At 35.8% G+C, this 20,272-nt stretch overlaps 2 protein-coding genes across 3 annotated transcripts; one reads left to right on the forward strand and one right to left on the reverse strand.

The window, feature by feature from the left end:
* Nucleotides 1-2,874, reverse strand: LOC142973324 (uncharacterized). Its single transcript, XM_076114970.1, has 3 exons — nt 2,764-2,874; nt 754-925; nt 1-314 (listed from the first exon to the last, which is right to left on the reverse strand). Exons 1-3 carry the CDS (start codon nt 2,779-2,781, stop codon nt 94-96), a joined length of 411 nt encoding a protein of 136 aa, XP_075971085.1. The 5' UTR covers nt 2,782-2,874; the 3' UTR covers nt 1-93.
* A 9,381-nt stretch (nt 2,875-12,255) lies between these two features.
* Nucleotides 12,256-16,975, forward strand: LOC142972818 (uncharacterized). 2 transcript variants are annotated; one of them, XM_076114129.1, is made up of 4 exons: nt 12,256-12,371; nt 12,637-12,764; nt 14,898-15,021; nt 15,979-16,975. In XM_076114129.1, the coding sequence occupies exons 1-4, from the start codon at nt 12,297-12,299 to the stop codon at nt 16,900-16,902; spliced, it is 1,251 nt and encodes a 416-aa protein (XP_075970244.1). In that variant the 5' UTR covers nt 12,256-12,296; the 3' UTR covers nt 16,903-16,975. The 2 variants fall into 2 exon arrangements, with proteins under 2 accessions (XP_075970244.1, XP_075970245.1); XM_076114130.1 differs by lacking the exon at nt 14,898-15,021 and adding an exon at nt 15,103-15,220.
* Nucleotides 16,976-20,272: the final 3,297 nt, after the last annotated feature.

Raw genomic sequence — 20,272 nt, forward strand, 5'->3', positions numbered from 1 at the left:
AATCCTTAAAAAATCTAATTCAATAACATTACAATAACTTCTATAAGTACAACTAAATAAATAACATAACAGAACTCTTTCAACGCCATTAATCTAGGACGCGTATTTGTCTCCAACGTGATGCCGTACCCCCCACTTGTAGTTAGCATTCTTATCCGTCTTCACGAAGGTATGGACCGGGCCTGTGACCCCACTGGTACCGCGATGCCCATGGTGCCCATGATCGTGGTCGTGATCGTGATCGTGGTCGTAATCGTCGTGACCACGTTTAGGACGCTGTTGTGGTTCTTCTGGCTCGGCTGCTTCTACTGGAACTGAAGGTTGCAATGGTTTAAAAAAGGATGATAGTTTTTTTGTATGTTGAGCTTTGGTACGATTGATATAGAGTTGTTTTTGATAGAACTTTCCTTCAGTAGGTTTCAAATCAATTCGGTTGCATCTGGTAAGGCTGGAAACCAACTCTGATATAGTTGGGAGAAAGGCTAGGCTAATGATGATGAGCTTTCGTATGATTGACATGGACTTGTTTTTGATAGAACTTTACTTTAGTAGCTATCAAGCTAGGTATGCTTTTATGTATTGTTATCTTAGAGCAGAGTATTAACAACATATTGCCCAAAGTGCTTATAAAAAATGTCTGTTATTAGTAGGTCCAAAATTTTTGGGCACTTGAGTAGTAAGGCCGGGGCGCTACCACGATGGAGAACGTAAGAAGAACTTTCAAATCTCTTGTATTATTTCTATGAACCTTACCAGGTATCCTATGATGCTGATGGGGATGTTGATGTGGATGAGGGTGAAAGTGTGGTCTTAGATGCGGGGGCGGCGGCGGTGCAAACCGGGTGAACCTCATCGGTGCTCTGGGCACCGGGTAGTATGGCAACGACCATGCCGATGAGAGCGCTGCTGTACACGCTAGTATCAACTGGAAAAGAAGATAGTAATGTATTAATGGCTGAGAAAAATAGTTAGAATTTGATAGTTTTTGTTTTTACGAATGATTTTATAGCAGGCATATTGATACTAGCCTTAACCCACGGTTGTTCGACGAGGTGCTTTCTCATGTCTCTAGTCTTATTATTTACACCACAAAGATTTGGATCTCCAATAAGTGGTTGCGATGGTGGATCTATGTATGGTCGATACTTTGTCACATTTCAAATAAAGAGCATGGATATAAAAGGGATCACATTTTGTTATTGCATTGCATTTACTTTAATAAATTACGTTTTATTAACCGAATCATATTCATGATTTCAACCCATCACTATTAAATTAAAATTGCAAGCTGCATAACACTTTTACGAGTACATTACTTATTTTGATACTGACCAATAAATATAAGAGTTAAGTCACACACAGACAAGTTGGCTAATAATATGATATTTAATTATCTTCATAGTAAACTAAAACTTTTTAATTGAATGGATATTTAAACCTTATACATAGCCAGTATTTCAGGAAAACTCTGTTTTCTAAGTAAGCAACATGATGTATTGAAAATAATAATAAAACTTCATGCTTTATTCAATAAATACTTTTTTTATTAAATACAGATTCGATTTACAGTTTTAAAATCATTTTATACAAAAGATTAGGTCTTTTATTTATCGAAGAGGCAGTACGAAGTCTGCCGGGTCAGCTATAGAAGAAAGCGTGAGCGGAGCTGCGCGGGTCAGCTAGTAATATTATAAAGCTGAAGAGTTTGTTTGTTTGAACGCGCTAATCTCAGGAACTACGGGTCCGATTTGAAAAATTATTTCAGTGTTAGATAGCCCATTTATCGAGGAAGGCTATATGCTATATATTATACGCTACGACCAATCGGAGCAGAGTACGAGTAAAAAACGTTACAAAAACGGGAAACATTTTGACGCTCTTATGTGACGCAAGCGAAGTTGCGCGGGTCAGCTAGTATTTTTATTGTTTACAAACAATTTTGTTACATTTGTACAAGTCTTCGTCAGGGGCCCACTTAGAGCCGGCTTTCTTCAAAATCTGTGTCTATTTACAGGGTTAATTGCCCTCAGAAAGTAAAGAATGACCTACACGCATTATTCTTTCCATGTGACATGGACCTAACATGACATAATCGTACCAACATATTGTACCGAACCAACCAGTTATAATACTAGCACGTTAACCAAACCGTTGAACCCATTAATGAAATTAACTATACGTTACCGACTTAATTATGAAGTGAGGAATAATTGGACCGCGTTATATAAACGTAACAATAACTATAAAGTTAACGTTAGCTGTTTAATATAACGGTTTATGAAATGATCTGGTTTTATAGTTTTTATTGAGTTAAAGATGACTTTGATACGTTTATGGTTGGTTTTATTAGCTGGTGATCAATAATCGTGCGATTACGCGAACGGTCAGTGTCTGAAATAGTCTTAGTACTAGAACTTTTTATGCTCGTCTTAAATGAAAATAAAAGACTATGACGTACTTAAAAACACCAACGTAACAATTGGAACAGTGATATAATTACCATATTGTGTTCTCATGCTTAACTGTATAAATTTTTAATTAAATTGCACCTACTAAGATCATTACTATAATGTCACCTAAAAATGAAAAAGGATTAACCTACTTTATGCTAATCACCAAAAGTAATCAACCAGTTTATGCAATTTTTTTGCTAGCATAAGCATAAAACTGCGAGATATTTTCGTAATTGTGAAAACAGGAATGACATAATTAACTCAAAGACCAAAGTACTAAAGAAAAGTGAGCTAGTAAAGTAAAACTTACCAATATTCTCGAATCCATTTCAACTACTACTAGTGTTACAGTTTGGGATAGTAATGGCGTTCGTGTTGTCAATCACCTTCTTATAAATAAGAAAGAAAACGAATTTAAAACACTTTCTATGGACGATTTTACGCTCGGTCGCATTTCAGCCGAGGTGGCCGGAGCCAATGTAAAATACAATCAACTACAACTACTAACGGAAAATTCTCCTATAATATGCATGTCTAAAGACAACAAAACAAAAAACCGGTTCCACAGATTAAGGTGCCAATGAGAATTACCGAAGGAAAGTTATCTAAGAAATTATATAATTAGAACAACTTTGTTCTCTGTTGAGAAAGATGTTGATGAAAGTAGAACTAATCTGTCACGTTTGTAATTAAAAGTGAAGATAATTTAATTAAAAGAAAGAGACGATACAGTTGTAGGAAAAGGTAATAAGTTGTCCACAATTGTATTACCTTATGACTCTACCTTTACCGAACAACTTAAGCTAGAAGATTGGGTATAAATCTATATTAGCAAGAAACGGCAAATTATATCACAACTTGAAGAAATCGACAAAATAATAGCTAATCCACAAAAACAACAGTCGACCGCAACACGGACATTATAATCAAAATTATCTAACCAACAAACAGAACAAAAACAGAATGGATCTCTAAACATCAATTTCAATCTACAAATCGATTAAGCAGACATCAATGAACTACAAACAGCAAAGTTATGCAGTCAAACAAAACTGTTTCTGTAACGATTTAACAGATGGACAATCACAGAATATTGAAAGTGAAGTAAATACTGAAATTATGCAATCTTATTATTTGTAAATTCATCTTGAATGTTGCAAATTATCCATTAATTTGCGCTAATGTGTTTCAAACAGTTTAATTATCTCCATAAATAATACATTTTTGAGTACGGTAACAATGCGTTTGCGCAAGATGAAGGGAGGTTGGATGCATCAATGCCAAACGATAGTTCACTTAGAGATAATTCCTTAATTTGGAAGTGCATTTTGTAAGCTAAGTATTTAAATGTATACAATTACTTATATGAACGGTTAAAAACGGTAATTATTCACTAACTTGTGATGCTGAAATGGTTATATTTTTTAGATGCCGTCTTCTTTGTAAATTATACTGTTCTATGTGTGTTAAGTGTAAAGTTCGATAAAGGTTGACGTTACAATATTATTTTGTAACAATTAGTAAGCTTATGAGAACCTTCCCAGGATCCGGTTCACGACTGTTTTGTAGAACTTACTACATTTTAGAACCATGTTTTAAATTCGACCTTAGAATTTTTGAATAGAACAGAGTGCTTGTATTTGTTCTAAAAGCAAGTATATAAATCAGATGGATTTAAATTTTCGGATGGATTTAAATACGTACTCTTTAAGCAACTTTAAACGAGAGTTAGGACATTCTTAATCCAATATTATGTGCTCACCAGACTAACTTTCTTGTCTGGCCAATACAAGCTACGAGCTTAGTGCAAAAATCACTACAAACACCGTAGGTACTGAAGATAAAAATGTCATTAGTACTTTAATCTCCATTATTTGTTACTAGCTGACCCGCGCAACTTCGCTTGCGTCCAATAAGAGAGAATGGGTGAAAATTTTCCCCGTTTTTGTAACATTTTTTACTGCTACTCTGCTCCTTTTGCTCGTAGCGTGATAATATATAGCCTATGTCCTTTCTCGGGTATCAAAGTTTCTCCATACCAAATTTCATGCAAATTGTTTCAGTAGGTTAGACGTGATTGAGTAGCAGACAGACAGACAGAGAGAGTTACTTTCGCATTTATAATATTAGTATGGATAAGAAGCTCGTCCAAAAATCAAAGGGAAGAATTGATAAACCAATGTAATCTACCATGAAAGTCACGGAAACTCTCACCTTGACCGCACAGCTTAGATGCACGTTTTTCTATAAAAAATAAAACATTCTGGCAAACGTAAAGTTCACGGCGTTACCATGATCTCAAAGATCGTGGCTCTCACACAAAGACCATTATTCTTAGACATTCGTAGCTGAGATTGCTTGTTGAGTGCTTGAACAACTTGGCCTAGATGAGAGATCACCTTACATTTGTTGCAGCTTTTAAATAAATCTGATGTTGTGGTCTAGGAAATAAGCAATGGGCGGGTTTAAAATGTTTTTATTGGATATGATTTATTTGTACACTATAATTAGCCATATATTATTTGTATTTGACTCTTTCTTGCTGTCCCAATACCTCTTTATGACATAAATTGTGTAATCCTTATTAAGATTTTCAAACCCGATATTAGTTTCCGATTCCCCACTTTCCATAGTGTTGGTACTTTTTATTAGAGATACGTTAATTAATACAATTATTTTATTGTCAAACATAGTAAGAATCTCATAATAAAGGTCTGTGTAGAACGAGGTGATCAAGTTCCCCCAACACAAAGAGAGGATCCTCCGACCAGGCGAGGTGATCATGCTTGGTGGGCCTAGGCTGCCCGACTGTTGTGGTTGGGAACTTGTATACAATATAGTCAGTTGCAGAGCAAACTTCGATAGCGCGATTTAGGACTTGTGACGTCATACACACTGCGCGTGGTGATTGGTTGTGCGCTGGTCCCAGTAGATGTCGCTGCATGTAGCGATCCGCTACAGGTCTAAAAATAAAAAGAGCAAATTAAATGAGAAACATCATAATAGCCCGCTGTATCCTGCAAATTGCGTCTCACCTATTGTTTATTGTTTGTGTAGCGATCGTGATCGCAGCCTATGTGAGTGCGATCGGAAATCGTAAGCTGACATACTTTCCACTGACGAACACGTTTCACAACAATCACTACGAACCGGCGACCTATTTGAGAGCTTCTGACAAATTGCCACTATTGCTTCTAATAACATTATTGCTATTTGCTACATCGCACTGTCAAGTGTGGCTTGAATGCACCTGTGTTTGCATAGTGAGCGTTATGTATGCAAATTTATCCCGTATTTCATTTTAATCAAGATACGTTTGATAACTTTGAAACTTTCGTTTTGCATGATAAATAACATAGGAATTAGTGCGAACATGTATAAAACACTGGATGGCGACTAAAAAGAGTGGCCAGTAGTTTCTTGCCAGCTCTTCTCATTGGCCCTACCTTCCGAACTGGCCGTAAATTCACTCTCTGTATCATTGACTATCATAAGTGTCAGCCTAAACCTAAATGAATAAATGATTTGATTTTGGATTGTTTGACGTTTCCGTACGGGTTATATTTACTATGGTAGTAGGCTGATTTATAAAACATATTTGTCTTTATTGTCAGTTATTTTAAGAACTCTCATTTTAGTTAGCAAGTTAATTAGCAGTTATGGAAAATTAACCGTCATTAATATGCTTCCGGTGTCAGTGTTGGGTAAACGAGTCAAAGTTCTTAGCACGTCTGCTTATTATTTTTAATATAATTATCTGTCGCATTAATAATAATAATACACATTATTGAAAGATTAAAGCCGTCTAAAAAGGGCCTCTACGTGTTGGCTTCAGCCCCACGCACGCCTTCCAAATGTCCGGGACTCTGTAGTCCCAAGATATAAAAGAGACGTACATAATATATTACATCATATTATTATTGTTATGTTCTAGACAGAGCATAGACGAAAACAGGAGAATTTTATTAAGGACCGTACATAAATTAGGCTTGCTAATTACATTTCTGCTCCAAATGTCTACACTTAAAAATAAATCATAATTATATTCATATAGAAAACTAATAAAACATGTATTTACTGCTCTACATAGCCCACGTTGCCTAATTAGGTATCGGGGTGAAAGTTAAAAGTATTACGCCACAATGATTCTGCGTAATGCCACAATTAGTTTTTATTCGAGCGCCGGCTGCGACTGCGGACGAAGCCCGGCGCATTTCCGTAAGGAGTTCACCTACTTTGAGACAATACTTTTTAAAGACAGTGGCACACTGTAGGCCTACAAGTCTGGGGGGCTATCACGTATCTCAGTTGACAACTATTTGAAAGCCACTATGCTGTACATTTTTTTCTACCTTAGATTATAGTGATTGACATGTTACGTCAGAACAGCACTGTACTGAAAAGTGGCCATCAATTTGACGTACACTAGTTGTCAACTGAGATACGTGATAAGCCCGCAGAGCGTCTGTCTTATACGTTTTCACAGCTTAACCGCCGAAATGAACTTCAGGGTTGAGAGGATCCAGAGTCAAGTACACGCTGGAGTTTTTCTCAAAAATATCTCTTTTTATATGCAGCCAGCTAGTTTAAAATATAGCTGGTTAATTATGATAGACTCGGTACATCAAATTGAGAGAAAATACATGTAAATTTAGCAACCTAAAGATGTTTGTAAAAACTAAGAGACTAAAAACCTACATTATACAACAACCTACTACAGCCAGTAACAAGAAAGTAATAGATATAATTCTCAAAATGTTTCTTTAGACCTACAAACACATTTCCAAAAAGCCTCCTTTCCCACTGCACTAATGATAATGACCATCATTGTATAACTAGTTATATCAATAAATGATGAAATACAATGAGCTATCATTTCTGCGTTCTTCACACGGCACTGATTTACAACTAAAGTCTCCCCCACATACGGCGAACGCGTTTATTGAGCGTGTGAGCGACAGGAGCGCTGCGTTGGAAGTTTGGGAGCGTCGCATGGGCGCAGTGTTTTCAAAGCGCGCGGTATCTGCTCAGCGCCAAGGCCTCGTGTCCACTTCACGCGCTACTCTCGCGCAGGTCACACGCTCAAGAAACGCGCAGGTTTAATCTGAAGGAGGCTTAAGAGATGATTACAACTTAAAATCACACAATACGTTTGTAACTTCAAAATTGTATGACATTTCAACACTTTCAGGCTTTGTACATACACGCATTATTTACTCATTCACATGACAATATTTGACGACTGAAGCCAATTCGTTTGATGTTGAAACGTAACGTGCAACGGTCTAATTAAAATTGGTTTGAATTCGGTGAAAATTGACTTATTATCGAGTTCTAGTATGTCGATAAATTGAATTTAGTAGTGTGTGTATTGGTATCAATATCAAAACTAATTGATTGTATGTTGACCAGTTTTGTATCGATGTGTTTAAATTTTGTAAAAACTACGTAGTAAAGGAAATTTAAAATTTGATGCAGAAAATGCTTCTTAATGATATCTTTGTTTTCACTACTGGTTCCTTATTTTAAAATAAAGATCTTTAAGTGATAGAATTACTCTACATTTATAAAACTTGCTCCTTTCAAATCAAATAATTTATTCATTCAGGTCTATTACACACATAATTTTTATCAAAAAACAGTCTGTAAATTACTTCGTCCATTTGTCGAGTTGTGTATCCAGCCTAAAAGATGCAGTAATTACCTCTTTACCGTCTTTTACCGTCTTACCGGTGACGTAATAGCATTACACTGCCCTCGCTTCGATACTCTTTGTCTCAAGTGTTTATTTGTATCCAACGTAACTGGCCATCAACGTAATAGTCTGTTAAATCGGTATTGTTACGTACAAATTAGTCTCAGGTAGGGTTCCCATCCGTCCGGGTTTCCCCGGATTTCTTCTAGTTTAGAGGGCATCCGGGGAGCGTCTGGGGAAGGTTTCAATTGTAGACCGGGTTATAAAAAAAAATTGAGCCGCCCGCGAGACACGCACTATGCTCGCACACCACGATCAACCGACGAACCAAGTATATTCACCGTTCCCCACTCCTCCCGTCGTGGTTGCTCTTCTTGTTGACATGTCCGGCTTTCGGACTCTAAAATCCGGGGTTTTCACGCATCTTGTCCGGTTTTCCAAATATAGAGATGGCAACCCTAGTCTCAGGAGATAAGCGGCAAATGAGATGTCTATACACTGTGACAAGGTTCCAATTACATTTAGTTCTGCGTTATTTAAATCACTAGGTGGTCTTCTTGCAACCGTTTTTATCAGTATTTTGAAGCAATCTAGATTTTTAAATGGGCCATGTCATAAATGTTTTGTTACTTTTTGTATTGTAGGTCAAAGATGTTGATTGTAATGTTGTGTAAGCTAAACAAGTCATACAAAGGTAACGTATCATAATAGTGTTAATGTAATAGTCTTACAACAAAATAATACAAATAACTGTTTGAGTCGAATGAATGGAAAGGAGTACTTATTCAATTTTTTTTATACAGGCACTTCTATGTCCTGGTAGGACGGTAATGACGCGATCGGCTTGAAATCAGGCGGACGAACGGCTTTACATGCTCTCCGAGGCGAAGGGAAAATTTCTTGATGGAATTATAATAATTTCAAAATTAAAACTGTGTTTTATTTATTTTTAGTAACATCATCTCAAGTAATTATATGTGGAAACTGTCTTTGGATAAAGTTTTAATCATCAATACATCAAAAACACTTGCAATTATATATGTTTGTTTCCTTAATTTTACCTTAATTATATAATTAAAAACATCCATAAATCATATTTTGACTTAACTCGTTCTACGAACCCGAGACCTCAACTTCACAGTCGCATACACTACAATAGCCGTTCCCAAATCCGGTACAACAAATAACCTTTTTACAATAACGCCTTTTAACTAGAGCGTAATAAAACACAAGAAGCGATTAAATAACCCAACTCATTAGGAGGTCCAGCTTAAACCGCTCCATTTCTTTCTAATTACCAACGACACCTAAAAAAACTTAAACTGTTTTAAATTAACTTACGTAATCTGTTATTCAATCGGCATCGCATTACTGTTGCCAAATTAATGATTTTGACAATATTTGAAATAAATGTTGAAGTGTTTTTTGTATTTGGATGCGCGTGGAGCAATGATGCATTTCATGATTTCATGGTGCAAGGAATTGAGAGCTAAATCTTAACTAATATAATAAAGTAAATAAAAAGAGCAGCGATAGCTGAGTGCTTTCCGTCTCCCACGCAAGTGGTCGAGGGTTTGTACCCGAGGCAAAACACAGTGACTTTTCAAAGTTACGCGTGTATTAGAAATAATTATCACCTGTTCCAACGGTAAAGAAAAACATCGTGATGCAACCTTGGATGCCTGAGAGTTCTTTAGAACAGTTCTTTAAGGCATGCAAAGTATCTAACCCGCAGTTGGTACGCGTGGTTGACTCAAGACGTAACCCCTCCTTAATTCCTGCAGGAGACCCTTGCCTCGTCCTATTTTACCTGACCTATTAAATAGAGACTGAAAAATGAAGTAGAAGTTTACAAAATACGATGAAAAAGAATCCGAGTCTGTCTATATACGATGCGTTCGCGTCTTGCGTCTCTTCCGTCTGAATAAAGTCTTACAAAATATCTTGAATGCTACGTCTCGTTATCGTAATTATAATCTGGCGTATTTTGCTCAAGTTTAGTTTATACTTAAATATCTAGGTCTTGTATCATCCTCCTATTATTTGAAGACTGTGGCTGTGAGTATTAGATAATTATACCAAACACCGAGTCATCAAAACAGTTGCAACATTTGTCTTTATATTGTACTGTTATAAATGTTGTAGTCTAAGATAATAGGAGCGTTTCGTGGTCTGCATACTCGTGTACAATTTACAACCAAAATGTGTTTGATGTCAATTGCAAAACTATTGCGAGGACGAAACAAATTGTTTTACTAGATGTACGCATATCAAATGCGCTGAGAATTTTGTGGTTTGTAAAAAACGTACCTATTTGAATAAGGCACTTATTACGCGTGTGACGTGTCACATCAGTATACCAGTAGGACAATTCAGTCTGTAAATAGTCAAGAAGCTGTTGGCGTGGTTGATGGAAGGGTACTCATTAGTAATTCAAAATCTCAGTGATTTGGAGGACACACTTATAGTCTGTCCCCGTGGTAACAGTCGTTAACCTATGTCCAAGGGGGTGTAAATACGATGCGATAAAGTATCTACTATACAGATCTAGACACAAGTGTGCAAAGTCTAGGAAAATCTACAAAGTAAAGCAGTTCCATGAAAGAACAAGGACAGTTCTATCAACGCAGAACAATTACGGTTTAATTATCTTAGTTACCTTTCCAATTGTTACCAAGACAAGTGCTGTATAACTTAGGTACTAACTACTAACACTTATAACTAGAATAACTACTTAGCCTGGGGAATTGACGTGACTGACGATGAATTTATGACTTCAAATCTACACAACCAACCCCAACAGGAAACCATAGTACCTACAAATAGGTTTTATAAGTATTTTTAGCAATTAATAGAAAGTGTCTTTTTGACACAAAACTAATGAACATCTGATTTTTCTTCAAGAAATGCAATATAGAACAATGTTGGTCAGAAATACAAAACAAAAAAAAATAGCACAAGCAATATTTTTTCTTGCCCGAATTCAAATTCTCAACAACTTTCAATTTCTTCTTCAACCTTTTCTCTACTATACAATTTAACACTATAGTTGAATCTATAAACTTGGACCGATTTAACCTAGTTTGCGGTATCTAAGGGCTAATCCACAATAGGGTTAATCTATAAGCGAAGTTTTCACAATGGCCGTGGAAAGCAAAACAAACTACACAGTCAATGACGCGGCACGATTCGTAATGGGTTCATCTAAGATTGAAAGAGATTGACAACATTTTGGCTTACTTTAGTTGGGAATTTTGGTAAAGAACGGAAATGTTATATTTTGTTTCAGGATTTTCTGCAGGTGGGTAACGAATTTAGTGAATTTAAAATTACCAATAATGACTAATAAGATAAAGCTCGAAATAAACGGTAAATAAAAAATCTACAGATCAAATCCAGGTAGGTACCTACTTAGTAGCGATGGTAATTTTATCTGAATAAGTAAAATGATGCTTTAATCTGCGTACTTGGCCCCGGTTACTGAGTAAATTTAACGGTAGTTTAACTATTTAAAAGTGTTTTTTTATACGAGTTTAAACGCTATTGAATAAACTACCGCTAAATGTATCTCAGAAACCGCGGATTATTTATTATGCAAAATAAATACAGAGACAAAGTTAAACGTTTATATTGGTATTTGGACTTGCTTGCTTTATTGACATGACATGACTGAGCTGTCTAATCGATGCAATGACAAGGACAAAAAGGAACCAAGATAAACATTGACCGAGTCTAGTGACATGGTTGTATTTCGTAAAACTTTCAGTAATTAAACTGCAAAAAATGATACTCATTATAATCTTAGAGCAATTAACCGTGTCATGCTTTTTATCGTTTCGACAATGAAATAATAAGTTTAAGGTTAGTTTAATCCGAAGATTTGTTTAAATCAGTTAGTTACTCATTAAAATTGCTAATGCATTATGGATTAAAATTACTTACTTACGTATATTGCAAATTAATCTATGAGCTTTCTAATAGTTATAAAATTGTGACACATTATATTACGAAAAATATATTTCAATAATTAATTCCCTTGACATATCATTAACAAAACTACGTGCGAATAAATAAGTATTTAGCAACAATGAATTTGTCAACGGTTGACAACCACTGCGTAGAGTGAATTGAATCAATGTTGTCTATAAATGTACTACCGGCGTTGTTGGACACAGACCCTCAATCAAACGGCCAAGATGTCACAACGTCTGCTTGACAACACGGTACTAAATACCCGAATTTAATTATAACTTAGAACAAAACATTTAAAAAGTAACGGAATAATTTTTCAGTTAAGTGTTTGAGAAGTGAAAGTGCCAGTGACAGTGATAGTGTTCGATATTCAATTGTTTATTTTTATTTCGATTACAGACCACTTTTTTGGAGAACTGGCTGATTTATCTTCCTCGTCTTAAAATTTCGTTTCATTTCTAAAAAGTTGTGTCGAAGCTTAGTGTTGTTTTGTTTGAAATTCTTCTTAATTTTCAGAAATGGCTGTGGTGCCTGCTAGTGCTACACGCAGGCTCTTTCTGGGGTCAAACTCGGTCGGTTACCGTCCGAACTCCCCCCGGCAATCCTGCCGCCGCTACGGTTGAAGCGCAAGCTAAGTTTTTCCAGTAAGTATAAGCATGACAAACATTCTTCTTATTGAAATCTGTCGATTTCTTCATTAACCACTCCATTAATGTGATTAGAGACTTCAAAATGATAAAGGGGTTAAGAAATAAAAAGTAATAGGAGGAATTATAGACATATTTTTTTGATAATAACTAGCTCATAGAAGCGCGAATTTAGATCTACGTAGTGTAGTAACAGCATCTATTTTTGTATTTTAGTCCGAGACGCCGTTTAAAGTGTGATAAACATCAAAGTTATTAGTTCACGACTAGATCTAATCTAAATCTTTCTGCATCAACAACCTAGACTTACAAAACGCTGTAAAAATTGAAGGATTTCCGATGTAATTAGTGAATTATCAAATTAACATACCTGAAGTGAAACGGCCTCGTATTGAATATTTAATTTTGCACTTAACCTTCGTGCGAATTGGAATCTATTGTCACATGCAAATAAGTTACAACATTGACATAGTTTGAACTATAGCACAGTATAGTATAGTTATAGATAAGCAGTTTTGCAATTCCCTAATGAGATTTTGACATTTGCTGTATACTACAAACATTTTTTCTGCAACTCCCGCTTGCGTTTCAGATTTCCATACAAAAAATTTGTAACAGTCAGCCGGTAAGCGATAGTAGTAAGGAATCGCCCCTCTAAAAGTTATAGTTTAGGGGATTACAACAAAACTGTAGCGCGATTCTATACGGTCGGTATTATCGACATCCAAGAGTTGGATATTCAAAATGTACTTCAAAAATTGTTTCTATGGCATCCACTAGAAGCGGTGATCAGATTTCATACAAAATAATTCGATAGCTAACCGGCTGTCGGTAGTCGATAGTTGTAGAGAACCACGGTACAGCAATGTGACATTCCATATCAAAACACATACTGAGAATACTCATAACATAAGAGCATCAATTCGCATCGCATCAACACAGTTTTGTTTTAGAATTAAATTTATTTGGATCACTGAACGCATTGTAGTATCTGCGTGACATTTTAACAATTTGCGACGCATTTTTCACGAATTCGTAGCGTTAAGCGTAGTTTTGTGTTTGAAGGCATAGAGAAAGGGGTTTGACAAGTGCAGTATGTAATTACATAAGATCGTCCTGATTTGCTATTGCGTTCATTAGAATGTGCTTCTGAGCCTCGTTTCCTGAAGTTTATGAGAGCAAGGTTGCTTGTTGCGAAGAGATTGTGTTGAGAGAAATGAGCCGATCTTTATTACTTGATGCTTTACAATAAAGTTAAAGTTTACTTACTTTTGTCTACTTTCTAAGATGCGTTTCCCGATATCAATTATCTTTGGTTACTTTGTTTTCCAAAGAGGGTTGATGTCAGGCAGGCCAGTCGTGAAATATTAGACAAATCTGTTTACAGTATGTTTTTGAGAACGACAATATTGTACCGACGTCAATTAACGTAGGATAAGTACAAGACAAAATAGTACTTTAGTTTAACGTGACATTTAAAATCAAACTAAAGATTTCATTGAAACAGGGCAAGATCAAGTCTCTACAGAAGTGCTTCCACAAAAACGACGTTTGTTAGAAACAATAAACACACAGACAAACAATTACGCTCTAAAAACGTAACTAAAAGTTTTAGTTATGCATTCATACTATCGTCAAATGTATCTGTGACTTTTCCGGAGTTAGCATAATGTAATATGTAATAGTATTCTCGGATAATCGCAGCAATTAGATGCATTACATTATGTACTCTTATACTAAAGCATCACAATAGGTAATAAAGCTGGTTAGGTATATAAAGAAATACTTGTTTGATATTTAAAAGAGGCAACACGTAAAATTTTGGCTATAAAAATAATGATAGGATTATTCAAACCAAGTCTAACTTTTATTCAATCATGTGTTTTTTCTTATGTAAATGGGAATACACACAACTAATTACGATCTTCGTTATATAGTTTTCTTTTCCATAAATCACTGACATTATTCATAGATACTCGTAAGCTGTGATTAGATACTACGCAACTCTTTTTTTAAAGTAACTAAGTTAAGTTAAGTAACTAATAATATAATTGGTCATGGAAACCTAACTACATAAACTGTTATTTTCTATACAATGTTAAGTAAGGTTGGGCATACTTTGCTTTATAGGGATTTTTTCTCAGTACAGTTGAGCCCATACAAGATAGAGTTCGGTCACGTCTGCGAGGACCCTAACACCTGGGAGCAACGATACGAGAAGAAAGACTTTAAGAACCACAGGGACATGGGAAAAGTAAAAAACATCTTTTATCTCACTCTGTCTAACCTATTTCTTGTTTCTTTCTCTTTTCCGCTTCGCTTCGCTTGGCTGAAGGTATAGACACTTTCCGACTACAGAAGAGTTTAATCAAGGTCATCGTTTGGGCAGCGAACGTCATTTCACTGAGAGACATGAGAGGGCCAGGCCTTCTGAAGGATTGTTCTCTGCTAAAGTACGCTTTCTACGCTTCTTATTAAACTTTATTGCGGTTTCACACTGGGCGTTATTTTGAAGCACATGCGCGTGTTCCCGTACCCCATGGAAACATTTGTCAAGTGCTATTAAATTGAGCGTGAAAAATATTTTTTCGGGCTTAATAAATTTCATCGTTGGTAACGCCCCGTGTGAAAACGCTCTTACGCATGAATTTTCTAATAAGAACAAGTTTGAACTATCCGACTAGCCAATTAGTATAACTGCTTATTATTCTAATAGGAAGTACTAAAGAAACTGTCTTCCAAAGAAAATTTATGCGTAGTTATTTATTTATATTTTAAAGTTATATCATACTACTTATATTATTTCTATGTATCTCTAAGCAAGCTCTATTGTATGCTAACTTTCTTTTCCATTACTCATTGATTTCTTATTTTATAGTATTACGTATAACAAGCTTGTATTGATTAACTATTCAACAATATGCAGCCTCTATTTAGTTCCATGTGTATGCAGCCTTTTTTACTTTATTCTTAATTGAGGTACCTGCATAATCGAAGCATTCTTGACTTTAATCATTCGCGTTGCATGTTTATTATGTAATAGAATATGGGAATTAGGTAGCCAGGCTTCCACCACGGCCAGTGTAACCTTAAAAACGCAAGGCATTACAAGGTAAAATGCGTGTGCGTGTTAATTCCTGTATTCTATGTAAAAACCAAGGCGTTGCTACCCGTCTCCTTAATTACAGTAATAACACAATTCTCAATGCAGGTTCGATGGGGTGATAAAAAAGGTGGGTATGGAGAGCATTATTGGGACTTGAACCATGCTGGTAATGTTGGCAATCATGGAGACGACGACGATGGTTCTTACGATGAGTCCAAACACAGCGACCCTTATGATGACCATAGCGACAACACCCCTAACTACGGCAATGATGATTACGACCCAGAAAAGTCTAGCTATGAAGAAAATGGCCGAGCTAAGAGAGCCCACCCAAAAATCAAAGTAGAAAGGAAACGTCAAAGACATTCGGAAAGTTACGAAGAAGAATCAAAACCTAAACGTAAGAACAGAGAAGATGTAGAAGCCGCTGCTACTCACCAAGACGACGAATACTCTGAAAACGATGATGAGGACGATGACGAAGAAGTTGAAGAGGAAACTTATGAGAAACCTAAACCGAGACGTCATCAATACAGAAAGAAGGAGGACAAACAAGAAGAACAAAAGCCTAAAGACAAAAACCAGTTTGTACTAGTTGTTACTCAGAAAGACGACTCAGAGAAAAAGCACCACAGACCTCAGTATTCTGGGAAACAGAACGAACAACAGTATCAACCTGAAGTGAATCAGTACTTGCCAAAGCAACAGCCTGAATTGAATCCTTACCTACAGAAACAACAGGCTGACTTGAATCAATATTTGCCGAAACAACAAGTTGATTTGAATCAATATTTACCAAAACAACAGCCGGAATTGAATCAATATCTCCCTAAAAAGCAGCAGGAATTGCCTGCATTCGTTCCTTACGAAGGCGGTGCAGGAGTAAGGCAACATCATCCACCTGAAGTGACAGCGGCTAATACAGTCCCAAGGCTGTTCTTAGAGCCATCTACCGGTCATGTTGTTGATAGGGCAACTGGCCAAGCTTACGTTTTACAACCGATAGCACCACCTAAAAATTACAATTAGAAAGTTTTAACTTATTAGATTAGTGAAGTAGTTTGTTAATTATTTATTTTTATAATTAAAGATTGTTCTTGTTACTATTTTGTTTTACTTTATATTTCGGTTAAGTTTGTACCTGATTTAAAGCAATGAAATTTTATCTACTAAATAGGATTGCCAGTTTAAATTTATTGTCACATCATACCAAAATGATCTGTGTCAAAAAGTCTGTGCAACGCCTGCTCTACTTTGTTATTTTCGGTCTAAAATAACTTTACTGTGTTTTTATTAAGACTTTAATTACAAGGCCAAAAATAGTTAGTATACCTATATTAATACTCGAAAACGATGCATAGAATCTTATGATAACTTTATACTAAGTATGTAGGTATGCATGTATTATGTACAGTAAACAAGGTTTCCCCAGTGTTATTAGGTGGAAAGTGAGTCTGGTTCCCTTTCCTGTCAACTGGTCTGACTGCTCGGTAATTTACTTTCCACTAATAAAGATATTAATTTGCTAGTTCTATGACCTGTGGAATTTGTGAAACTTTGTTCACGACTTGAGTTGAGAGAAATAGGTAAGTGGGTGCCATACTGAGTTGTAATATGGATGGTACATTTAGTCAACCTACTTATATTGTGTTGGTTCTTAAAAAACATGCATTTTTTTTCTAAAACGTGGATATTTGTCTACTATTAAAAAAAACTACGAGATGGATTTTAGTGAAATTTGGTACACAGATAATTAAATTTATAACCCGGATTAACACATTAGGATACTGTTTACCCCAGAAAATCTATTAACGCGGTCGAAGTCGCGATCAGCAGCTAGTATGCTATAAGTAAGCAGTCTTGATATTTTAAGTTACAAATACTAAAATTTATTTAGTTCTAAAAAAAGACGATAAAAACTATAACAGTACCGTAGCATTGCGTGATCAGCGAATTTAGTTTTTGTGAAACTTTCCTATAAAGATGTGATGGTTTTATTTCTTTTTGACGTGCGAATCGAGCAAAACACCATAAACGATAGGAAACGAATCGCAAGGTTTTGTTGCGAATATTCACGAATGTTTCTTTGTACTAGAAATAAAATTTTGTGACTTTTGCAACTCATAGGTTCATATTCGTGTCAAATCCACTTTCCTTATAGGAGATTTATTTTAAGCTGTTCCTGTCCCACTGGTGGGCAAGGGTCTTATCTCGAAAGAGACAGAGACTAATCCTTGAGTCCACCATCTCCAAGTGCCCGTTAGAGACTTTGCATGCCTTCAAAAAATGGATTGAAATTTTAGCATGCATGCAAGGTTCCATGATTCATCACATTACAGCAAATGATAATTATAGGAAATTAATACGTTGAACTAAAGATACTGTGTGAATGATTAGGTATATCGTCACATCTGTACAAAATATCACTGGTTCCACTCTGACGCGGAACAAATGCGTGATCTATAGCGTGGTTTTCTATAGTCCACACTATCGGGTATCGGGAGTGTGAATAATTGGTCCCTACAACTCCTGCTAGGGGCGTTGATCAGGTTTTGCATACAAAATTTGTCGATAGCTAGCCGGTTGTCGATAGTCAATTAATACGTCTTAAGTGTCTATTTATGTGTTCCTAGTCCCCGGAACGCAAAAATCTTTATTGACTTTCCAATACAATTTATCATAGGTACCTACTAATATTATTAATGCCAATGATTATGAGGTCGGATGAATGCATGTTTGTTTGTTACTCTATCACGAAAAAACTACTTGATAGACTTTGATAAAATTCGGCACACTGATACCTTACAACCTGGATTACCACATGAGATACTTCTTACTGCGGGTAATCTTTATACGCGGGCGAAATCGGAGGCAGAACTAGTAATTCATATTTCAGTTGTAAGTACAAAATAAGCTGGACATTTATCAAGATTAAAATCGGGCACCCCTGTAAACAAGTTAAACATAATTCTTGGTCAAATGTCTGAAGAAAGTGTCTGGATTAAAATAGCTCTATAAAAGCTGGTACATTTAAATGTAAACCTAGTTCCTTTACTGTGCCTTAGTTTCACGTGTTCATTAAGATTTTTATCATTCACAATTTATACGGTTCTGTTAATTCTAATGGCTTTATTGCTTTCTGAAGTAAACCTACAGGTTAGCTTTACTTTCTATAAGCCCCGTCGCTGCTTATATTGCTGTTTCGTTGTAATAAAGGCAAGCCGAACGATATTCCGAACATGTTACCAAACTCCAGGCTACTAACTATTAAGAATATTTCGACATAAATTAGCAAAAAGTTAAGTAATGCTATTAAGCGGATCTGTAAACCGAGCTCGAGCCCTCGGGATGAGCAGTCGCATACACTATCTTTCTAGAAAGAGGCAGTACGGACCAAACTTCGTATTATCCAAAACCAATATTTTTTCATTACGTTTATTAGTTAGATACCTACTTATATCTTCAAATTATCGATTTGTATGACCAATATTTAGGTGCAGAGTGTTGACATCGGTGAGTCAATCAGTAGCTCAATTAATTCTCTATTACTATCGACTACCAACAACCGACCTGTTATCGAGAAATTTTGTAAGAAAATCTGATCAGCGCCTCTGTCGGGCGTCGTAGGAACTATTTTGGCAGTACATTCCAAATGTCAAAATGTCGATAGATAGGCGGTTGTAGGTAGTCGATAGTGGTAGAGAATCGAGGTACAGCTTGCGACCACGTGTAACCTGCGCCGGGTCCTCAAGAAATCTGAGGTAAAATTATATTTACAGTGTAAAATTAAACCTTAATAATATCATATTATTACCGAAACAGACACATATTTTCTTATTACAAGTACGTATTCTTCTATTCAAACTCTATTCTCAATTAGACAATGGTCCCTTACGGGTAGTTTTGGTCAAAGGAGTCCTGCATGGGACGGGACATCGCGTTCCCATACTCTTGCCATAACAGGTTTGGTAGATAATATCAGTATTGTTTCTGTTTATAACGGTTACTAAGAGTTGCCGTTAGATGCGGGTGATTAGTGTGAATAGTAACTCAGTAGGTAAGTAATGTTTTAGTGTTGTCAAGAAGTTTTCATGAATCGAAAAAGCATTTGTAAGAAATATCAAAGTCAAAGCAAATTCTGAAATGAATCCCTACCGAAAAACACTTTAAAGTTTGGTAATATCTGATTATTACAATAATCAAGAATGAGAAAAAGTAAAAATAGAGCAATATAAAAAAAAAATACAATTTCTCGATTTTAAAACTGCAGTCAATTATTTTTAACATCTTTATAAAAGTGCTGTCGCTGTAATGCCTACGTGAAAACGCCTGAATAAAAAGTAATCATGCACAAAAGCAAAACGACTGAAATAAAATTGCATACGATATAACATAAGCA

This window comes from Anticarsia gemmatalis, chromosome 5, assembly GCF_050436995.1.
Source record: "Anticarsia gemmatalis isolate Benzon Research Colony breed Stoneville strain chromosome 5, ilAntGemm2 primary, whole genome shotgun sequence".
NCBI lineage: Eukaryota > Metazoa > Arthropoda > Insecta > Lepidoptera > Erebidae > Anticarsia > Anticarsia gemmatalis.

Coding starts and splice junctions, on each gene's coding strand:
- LOC142973324 (XM_076114970.1), bottom strand. Junction 315..753: donor TCAGCATCATAGGATACCTG/GTAAGGTTCATA, acceptor TGCAACCTTCAG/TTCCAGTAGAAGCAGCCGAG.
- LOC142972818 (XM_076114129.1), top strand. CDS start 12,297: ATGTACTACCGGCGTTGTTGGACACAGACCCTCAATCAAACGGCCAAG. Junction 12,372..12,636: donor AACGTCTGCTTGACAACACG/GTACTAAATACC, acceptor CTTAATTTTCAG/AAATGGCTGTGGTGCCTGCT. Junction 12,765..14,897: donor GCGCAAGCTAAGTTTTTCCA/GTAAGTATAAGC, acceptor TTTGCTTTATAG/GGATTTTTTCTCAGTACAGT.